Here is a 10183-nt window from a genome sequence, read left to right as displayed (position 1 = left end):
AATTGCATAAAGTTAGTAAAGAAAATATAATACATATTTTTTTTTTTTAAAGAAATATTTGCGTTCTTATGATTTACCCAAATATTTAATTTTGAGGGCCATATTCAACGAGTTGTAAATAACTCACTATTAGAAAATGGGAATAAAGTTGGGGTAGAGTAGGATTCGAACCACGGACCTTTGGTCCGTGAGTCCGAGACACTTGCCACAGGACCACAACCCAAAATATATTTTTATTAATAATGAAAGAAAATTATATAAAAAATATGTGTAAACAAACAAATTAAGTAACTATGGGTACGTTTTCGAGTCACTACTTTTTAAAATATTTCACTCTATAGGGCGGGGGTCTACGTATTAATATAAAATGAAATGAGTGAATAGAAAAAAGTGAAAATTAAATTACAAACAATTTCTATGGCGACTGCTTTTCTTGACATTTGGCTTGCCAACCACCGGCTAAATGATGATGAATAATAAATAAAAATAGCTGTTTTAGAATATTTTCCATATTTTCAGCGGTGATATTAAAATATGTGATTGCGCAGCAGGATTATACGTCGCGAAACGTAAATATTTTGACATTTAATATTAGGTGTTCACAGATATTCCATTGTGATTATGAATTCGATAAACAACCATGGTGAGAAATTGTTGTCACGTCGCCTATTAGCACGTCGATAATTCTTTGTGATCGAGCTGCAGATGCCATTTTTAATAGATAAATTATATCAGCTATTTCCCGACGCTTTTGCAAAGGCGATGTTTTTGACATATTGGAATGCATCGGTCGGATTTAAAATCATGTGAATTTAAAATCAGGTGAATTAAAATCGTTCAATATCCTTTTTGCATTGAGACTTGAGCTGAATTTGTGGCTAGTACAGTGTGGACCATAACACAAAGGGTCTACTGCGCATGCCTTACCCAGTCCGCGAGAACATAGATACGGTCGATCAAAAAGTTTACTCTACATTTATATATTAGATTTGAGTGTGAGTTGGTATTAAAAATAATACGGTGAATTAAATTACTTCATTAACAATTTTAAGAATGCCTAAATTTAATTATCTTTGTATGGATTTAAACTTTACAGAAGTTTAGAAATCAAAATTTAAAAAAAATCTCCATCAGCGTAATCTGTTAATAGTTACTTTACGATAATGTATTTTATATTACCGGAATTTATTCCAACAGTGTAGGGTAAACATTTTATAATAAGCTTATGACCTGTCATTGGCTGGTTTGAATGGCCTCTTTCATCGTTATCATTCAACCTTTATCCGGATATTATGGCGCATAAGGCGCGGCATTGTTAAATTAAACTCAGCGTATCTCAACCATCTGTTACAGGAAGGTAAGGTGATCAGTCTTACGTTTTAGGTGCCAGTCCAAGGACAATGAGTAAAATAACACATTTGAAAACAAATATTTCATACCGACCTTTGAAGGAATTGAACCCGGGACTTCAAGCATGGTAGGCGTATCCGCCAACCACTACTCCACGAGGTAGACTTTTCTTAACTCGATTTTCTTTTTCAGTGTTTTACCTGAAAGCAGCCGTCAAATCAAAAATACTCGTTCAGGATTTTTTCACGCACAGAACTGTATTTCTAATCCGTCCGGACATAGACCAGACCATTCTGCCTATATTTGAATATCCTTATTTCCGCATTTCTTCCATATGTTAAATTTACTGAAGTAAAAGAGCTTATACCTTTATTGATGTGGGTAAGATTCATCCGGCTGATTTTTTGTATTTCATCTACTAAGCAACGCCTAAAAACAGTTGTTTTCCCTCTCCGTTGCAATAAATTTCAATTATAGCGCCTTTGGGAGTGGAATCCAGCCTTGTCCATAAACGCTCGGATAAACTAACAATGTTGTTCCTCGTCAGCCTCGTGGTGTAGTGACCAGCGCGTTTGCGTACCATGCTTAAGGCCTCGGGTTCGAGTCCTGACATAGATGATACGAAATATTGATTTAAAGCTGTGTTTTTACTCTATAATATTTCAAAATCCCTGGATTAGTACCTAAAGCGTAATACTGATCATATTACCTTCAAGTAACAAAAATGCTAAAGATACGCTGCAATTGGTGTACCAATATTTATAGATACGAGTATATGATAAATCTTACCCATTTAAAAGAGTTTTGCTTTATTCTACAAAAATCAACACATCAAAGAATTAAAGACACCTAGATATTCAAACAAAGGTAAAATGGTTAGTGTTACATGAAAATCTTGCAAATAAATAGAGATATATTCTAAAATATTATTCATTTCCGTTGTAATATACTTATTATCATTTTGGAATACAGTAAAACTTCAATTATCTATCTAGATTTTATTACTTTCTAAGTAATACAGCGAATTGGAATCATATTAGAAAATTTCTTAAACATATCCAGCAAGGTCAAAGCAAAATCAAATTAAAATGAAAAATTTATCTATCTTCTGATCATGAAATTATCATGAAATAAATAAATGAGATACAGTGCAATTGGCAAACAGATGCAATGCCAATGAATAAGGATAAGATGAGAAGAAATTGAAGACGTTTTCCCTCTTTAGTAAAAAAAATAAATTACTAGATTAATAATTTTATAGGCATAAAATTAAGAATAGTCCAGAAACCGCATACGCGCATCAAACAGAAGGCGACTAAACTACTCTTAAACAAATAGTTTTACGTTATGACCCATAAGTTCCTTTGTAGACGTCGCTCAGTACGCAACTCCCGTTTTGAATTAAACTATGCCGTGTTGTGTCGTTTTAAAGTGTAGAAATACTGCTTGGGATTAAAAAGAAACAGGATGGGATCACATTTCATGTGTAAGTAGCAAATGCATGCGTAAGTAGCAGATGCATGTTTAAAAAATTTAATTATTTTTCCATCTGTCAGATTGTCAAAGAAAACAAAATGGACATTTTGTTAGTGTTGCCAGGGTGGTCAAATTTTTTATGCTAATTTGCTGATCTAATGAGAGAACGAATGAAAATTGGACCTTCTTGATTAAACAATGCCGTGGTGGACATTTAACAGACATTATCTTTAAAACATCAAACATTATTTAACCTGACATAAAAATATCTGTTTTATGTAAAATAACATTTACTTTATTTTTTAAGTTCAAAGTACATTAATTCAACTACTCTTATTAAATGACCCTTTTTTTATCTACTCTGTTGTGTCAGTCAATTTTTCCGCTGTACAATTTTTTTTTTTAAAGAACAAATTGCTTTCTTTTTTAAATATAATTATCTTATACTTGGGTTGTGATTATATTTTTTGCGATCAGGCAACGAAACGCGGAAACTTTACACATGCGCGCGGCGAAAGTGGGGCAAAGTTGCGGGTTTTCTGGACACAGTCCGATGTATTAAAATATGATTCTACGCTCCTTCTGGACTATTCTTAATTCTATGTTTATGAGTTATTTAATTATTTTACAGATTAGTTACTCGTATGTCATGTTTTTTTGATAATCTTTTAGTAGAGGTCTTTGTAGAGACTCGAGACCTGCGAAATATAAATATGTCGTTTAAACACCAAAAGGGGGAAAATAAATAGCTAGAAGTTCGTTTTTTGTTGGGAAAGTAATAACAGTAACTGCATATGAAGAATGTTTTGTTTGTATAAGGTATAATCTCAAAATGTAAACGATATACTAATGTACTATGCAAGTGTTGTATATCGCTTACTCGCATTCGCGCAACGCTACTGTACGCAAGTTGCCGATTCAATACCAAAGACACAAAAATAGTAAGTGAGCAGCGACAGAAAACGCTGTATTCGCTCGCACTTCCGCTAGCTACATAACTTGCACTCCTCGCACATTACTGGAACGATACTACTGGCGTGACGTCTTTCCCCGGGCGAGCTCAAGCTGTCAAGTTAGTTCGCGAACCGAGCGCCAGTCGAGCGTCGGGCGTTAGCGTACTCAACTTACTAAAATCTACTGTAAAATGTCACCTAACCATCAGTAATTATTGCTATTTAGTGAACTCGTTTATTATTTAGTATTAGTGTGTCGACTTAGATTATTTTGCTTTTGAAATGGGTAAGTGGGGAGAGGAAGTTACTTTTAAATTCGTAGAATTATACAGAGACAACGAATGCCTATGGCACTCGGCTCACCCACTATACAAAAACAAACCAGCACGGGAAACAGCAATTTTGAACATTATTCACGAAATGGGACTCAATATTCTGCCCGCCGATGTGAAACAAAAGATAAAAAATCTGCGTTCGACTTACAGCCAAGAACTGTCGAAAATTAATAAATCAAAGAAGACCATCGAGAACCCTGATAATTATTACGTGCCTGCAATGAGATGGTTCGCAGTTATGAATGAATTTTTGCAAGTTCAACAAAAGCCAGTCCGATTGCCGGTGAGTGTATTTACGGTGCTGATTGTACTATTTTGACAGTAAACTTAATAAAATTATAATATTTGAAATCAAACACTGATTTGAGTCTACTGAACACTTTATTTTATTTTTACAAATATAAAAACAAAAACTTCGTGACAATTGTTTCGCCTTGTTAGGGTATTTTCAAATGAATGTCAGTAGACTCAAATCAGTGTTTGATTACTAGTATTATAAGTTTAAATATGGAGTTCTACAAAATAAACACCAAATCAATCAATAAACTTAATAATGTTTACAATATATTGATTTGCATATTTTTTTATTTATTGATCAAAATTAGTTTACAAGATAAATAATAAACTTATACATGGTATGTAGATACATAAATTATAATACCTACCGTTTCTACCTCACTATTATAGTAAAAACTCGTGTTCAGAGAAAGAGTTCGTTTTACATTAATTTTTATTTTCAAAACACGTTCCTTTAAATTAGATATTACATTGTAAAAGAACATATTTTTTTACTGTATAAAGTTAGGATAGGGTGAGTCTCGTATGTTTTTTCAATTTAGATTTAAATGTTATAATTTTTGTTTTTTTCCCTCACATTTGGGCAAATCTGGGGTTCCGAGAATTTCGTAAACTAGTGGGTTTTTTTAAGTTTCTAAAATAGTTGCCTTTTTAAAGATGTCATCAATTAAGGGTACATCTAGTTTTCTTATAAACTAATTTTGAAGGGTAAGTTCTTGGCTTTTTAAATATAATTTTGGCTATTGTTTTTTGGGCATTCAAAAGCGGACGTAAATATAACTTTTAAGTTCCTCCCCGGCCTCTATCTCCATACTGCAGAATAGACTGTATGATTGCGTAGTAAACAGTTAAAATATTTTTTGGACAGAGAATGTTTCTTAGTTTCTGTCCCGTTTTCCGCATCTCAAAATTGAACCAATTATTTATATTTTTTAAGAAAGGGTATCAGATTGAAATGTTTTGTGTCGATACCTTTTCCGTTTTTCAAAATTATTTATCATATTTGTATACCATATGTCTGAAGACGGCAGATAAAGCTGGGCGATGTTTTGAGTTTTTGGATGGTCCTAGCTCCCATAAGAAACTATTCAAATGGGTACCATAATCCAGCAAGAAAATGCAGGAATACGTTTGTATGAAGAAAGGTCAGACCGCTTTCCTCTTAAAGATTCGAACGCATTGTTTTAAAACTGCACTTCTTATTTATTTTATATTTATATATTTTATTTTTTTTATTCACACTCTTCATCAAAATACAATTCCATGTTCACTTTGCCCAGCTAACAAGGGTACATACCCCGTTCCAAGCTAGGCAATTACATTTTAATATATTATAATAGTTAACAAATTTATATAGAGCACAGACAAACAAAATATAAACTCATTCGGATACACATTTTGATTCATGTACATTCAGACATATACACATGTACATACACACACACGTACATACACCCATGCGCATACACATACATACATTCATAAAAACATAGACAATTTATTTATGCGAAACTTCATGGTTGTATCTAGGTCATCTATAAATATATTATTTTTTAATTATTCCTTATTTTTTATATTTTATTTTTGACATCCAGTAAGATTCTCTAATCCGTGACATGCATCCACTTTTCTGACTCCCTACGTCCAATGTCATGAAAGAGCGAGGTCAACACCTTCCGTAACTTGACAACACTCCCGTCTTTCCACGATTCTGGCAAAAGGTTATGGACCTTTTTGCCTACGTAATAGTGTTGTCTCGATGCCAGAACAGTGTTGACCCCTTCACTTAGTATCAGATCCCTACTAGAGTATCTTGTATGATGTCTCTATTTCTGTGTGTAACCACTACCGTTCTCAATATATACTGTTGAATAATATTCAGTGCTCTGAATTATTTGAAGAGCAAGTCACTTGGATAACGAAATGTTTTTTTTAAATGACTCGGATTAAAGATTTTTGTGCAATTGCTACAGGTTCAAGGGCGGTTTTTGTGCAAGCTCCCCAACCAATTAGACCGTAAGTCAACACAGAATTTGCCAGTGCATGGTATAGGTGTTTCAAGTCCGAGACTTTAAGTATATTTTTAAGTGGGATGAAAAAATGAATGAAAAAATGAATCAAGCGCTTAATTTTTGCAGTTATAGTTTCAATTTGTTCATCCCATCTCAAATACTCAACTTTTTACTAAATATATTGAAAAGCTTCGTGTATAATACACGCAGCAATCCAAAGCAGTGCCTTATAGATCATTGGGCGTGGATGAGCGCCAGAATATACTATGTATTCATAAATAAATATGCAATATATTTTTAGGCGTACATATATTAATTTCATCATTCTTACCCTAGAGCCCGGGTCCAAAGTTACGTGATCAGAGTAATAAAACTCCGCCTGAGCAGTAGCGCGTTATTGCTCTGAGGTTATGTGGCATATTACATTATACTATATAGAAATATATCGTGAGAACACGACACTATTAAATCCTTGATATTGTTATAAATTGCATTCTCAAATTTATAAAATATTGAAATTTTTAAAAAAAGTTCCAAATGTTCCGACCAAATCGAAAATTTAGGTGATTCTAGGTGAGCGACCAATGGTTTGATTCCACCATAGCTACCTCAATTTTATTTCTGTTTTGTTTTTGACATAGTAATTGATACCAAAGTAAAATGGACCCAAAGTTTTAATATTTAGGTACCTAAACTATTAGAAAGTAAGTAAGTATCTAGATAATTAATGTTTATACGACTTTTCCTACAACCCCTTAGCAGGGGAGCTAGATTTTTGTGTTTTTTGTTGTTGTATGGATTTGCGATTTTATAACACCCCATAAAATATTACTTCTGTGGAACTTGTGGCATCGCCTAATTTTAGTCGGTATGGCTTAGAACCATTTGATGCTATAAATAATTAATGTTTATGTAAGAAATGTAGGTATGTTGATTGATAAAAAAAACATTTCTACGGTACTAATCTGCGTTCCTACATATCGTCATTACGCCAGCAATGTCTGTAATATGATTTTTATTTTTTAAAAGCATTTTTAAATTCTTGTTTGAATTGCACAATTTTGCTTCAACAAAATTTAATAAAATAACGTATTTTTCTTTTTTTATCGATAAAAATATGTAAAAAATCCATCATCAAAGCGTACATTAATATGTTTCTTTTTTGGGTGATACCGTGTGTTGGATTTGTTCCGACGTTTCGGCTACCATTGCAGGAGCCATCTTCAGGGTAAACTGAGTGTTTTGTAGAAAAAAAGTGTGTGTTTAAGTACTGGTAATTTGTACCGTGTCGCAGTCGGCAGTAGGCACATTTTTATTAATTTTTGTAGTATGTAGTGCTGGGAACCATGTTGAGTTTAATGTAAGCCCGTCGTCTTTGTTTATGTTATTTGGGTGTCTGTGTATTTCAATTGCTTCTTTTATTATTCGTGCACTGTAATTACTGGGATTGTACAAAATTTTCGGTTCAAATGCGAAAAAATGTCCGGTGTCTATAAAGTGTTCTGCTATAGCAGATTTGTCAGGATGCCCAAGTTTACACGCTCTTTTGTGTTCATCAATCCTTTTATTTGCTGTGCGTCCTGCTTTTCCTATGTACACTTTATTACATCCTTGGCAACTTAGTTTATAAACAGCTTCCGTTTCCAGGGGATTCTTATCTTTTGTGCTCAATAAATGGTACTTTATTTTTCCTACAGTCCCAAACGTTGTTCTAATATTATGTTTCTTCAGCACTTTGGCTATCCTGTCATTAACATTCTATACATATGGTAGATATGCAGTTTCTCTGATAATGTCTTCTTCCTTGTTCTTCCTGGGACTGTAGGAAACATAAATAACCATTTATTGAGCCCAAAAGGTAAGAATCCCCTGGAAATGGAAGCTGTTTATAAAGTTGCCAAGGATGTGATAAAGTGTACATAGGAAAAGCAGGACGCACAGCAAATAAAAGGATTGATGAACACAAAAGAGCGTGTAAACTTGGGCATCCTGACAAATCTGCTATAGCAGAACACTTTATAGACACCGGACATTTTTTCGCATTTGAACCGAAAATTTTGTACAATCCCAGTAATTACAGTGCACGAATAATAAAAGAAGCAATTGAAATACACAGACACCCAAATAACATAAACAAAGACGACGGGCTTACATTAAACTCAACATGGTTCCCAGGACTACATACTACAAAAATTAATAAAAATGTGCCTACTGCCGACTGCGACACGGTACAAATTACCAGTACTTAAACACACACTTTTTTCTACAAAACACTCAGTTTACCCTGAAGATGGCTCCTGCAATGGTAGCTGAAACGTCGGAACAAATCCAACACACACGGTATCACACAAAAAAAACATATTGATAACAGTGACCGTGAAAACCTTCGCACCTATTCAAAGCGTACATTGTTTTATTGATCTCCTTATTTTTTACAATGTTACTTAACAGATATCGATGCAACGACTATATCCTGGAAAACTGATTCTACGATAGTATAATCTAGAGTTAATAATTATCAGTCTTATTAGCAATAAACTAGTTTAATGAATCTGGGGATATTTTTTACAGGAAGATGAGTATCAGGAAGACAAGGAATCTTGGGAAATGTGCTATGTGGACAGTATTAAAAAAAGTCCCAAGCCAACGCCTGGCCAGTCCATCAAAAGGGAAACCGATGCGCTTCTAGAAAGTTTCCATTCCAAGCCCAAAAGGTTTCGAGCAGAGGGATCCGCGGACGTCCGAGAAGCGACTGAAGATGACGGCGACCAGTTTGACAATGACGGTGATAATGAGTACTACGTATTTGGCAGACATATTGCCACACAGCTGATGAAACTGTCAACTAAGCAATTTGTTTTGGCACAAGCGGAAATACAAACTGTTTTAACTCAATGCAGACTCAAAGATCTGCACAAAAGGACAGTAGCGCATAATTCTTACACCACGGAAAATTCGCCAAATAATAATCATGATCTTTACGAATGATCTAGAAGAATTAGTCAAGAAGAACTAGATAAAACCTTAAACTTTTTCATTTTATTATTATTAGTTGATTTAAATAAATTTTGCAGGCTATGCCTCATTATGAATCTAGAGCTGGAATAAACTTCTCCACGACAGATTCAACTTAAAATCGTTAAAATAAAATCGTCGATAAATTAATCAATCAGGGCTCGATATACTTCAAATATCTTCTATTAAATAAAAATAATATATATGCAATACTAATATAATAGTAAAAAATATATATATACAATACTTAGAACTCATTAGAAATATCATTATATGAACTCATTAGATAACGTGAAACACTTTGTTAATGATCCTTAAGACAAAAATAATTTAATTTAATTTACTCTCATATTATATCATTTTGAATTCGCTGTCTTTATCTACTACATACACACTTAGGTAAAGATTTCTCTGGATTATGTCTAGTCTGCCTAACTAGGTACAACCTGTTTTAATGCAGACATTTTTATGCAAAATAAACAATAACATTACTACCTACTAGTTAATTTATTTTACAGTTATACAATAATAATTTATACCATTTATTATTTAAGAATGTTTTTAAGTAAATTCAGATGTCGTAAGGGGATTAAACCGGTCTCTGGATATTCCAAATTTCTGGTTTAAAGTTTCACTCGTCTTTTATTTCTATAATAAAAAAACATTGTTTACTATTCAGATTTTTTTTGCATTTGTAAATTGCTTGTGAGCAACTTTAAATTCCTTGGCATAAGATTTTCCTGTG

General features: G+C 33.3%; 1 protein-coding gene across 3 annotated transcripts; it reads left to right on the top strand.

Annotated features, from left to right (window-relative positions):
* Positions 1-1376: 1376 nt before the first annotated feature.
* On the top strand, positions 1377-9930 carry LOC148274083 (uncharacterized). Of its 3 annotated transcripts, none has more exons than XM_088237661.1 (3): positions 1377-1509; positions 4265-4397; positions 8995-9930. In XM_088237661.1, exons 1-3 carry the CDS (start codon positions 1475-1477, stop codon positions 9409-9411), a joined length of 585 nt encoding a protein of 194 aa, XP_088093787.1. In that variant the 5' UTR covers positions 1377-1474; the 3' UTR covers positions 9412-9930. The 3 variants fall into 3 exon arrangements, with proteins under 3 accessions (XP_088093787.1, XP_088093788.1, XP_088093786.1); XM_088237662.1 differs by lacking the exon at positions 1377-1509 and adding an exon at positions 3900-4065; XM_088237660.1 differs by lacking the exon at positions 1377-1509 and having other exon boundaries at positions 3900-4397.
* The last annotated feature ends 253 nt before the right edge of the window (positions 9931-10183 follow it).

Source organism: Micrasema longulum, unplaced genomic scaffold (assembly GCF_059751315.1).
Source record: "Micrasema longulum isolate JH-2025_06_02 unplaced genomic scaffold, ASM5975131v1 h1tg001764l, whole genome shotgun sequence".
Taxonomy (NCBI): Eukaryota; Metazoa; Arthropoda; class Insecta; order Trichoptera; family Brachycentridae; genus Micrasema; species Micrasema longulum.
The sequence above is the reverse complement of the archived record's forward strand: the minus strand, read 5'-3'. Positions and strand labels throughout refer to the sequence as shown.

Excerpts from the sequence above, each read along its gene's own strand:
- LOC148274083 (XM_088237660.1), top strand. The coding sequence starts at position 4,062 with ATGGGTAAGTGGGGAGAGGAAGTTACTTTTAAATTCGTAGAATTATAC. Across the intron at positions 4,398-8,994 it reads AAAAGCCAGTCCGATTGCCG|GAAGATGAGTATCAGGAAGA; the intron begins GTGAGTGTATTT and ends TATTTTTTACAG.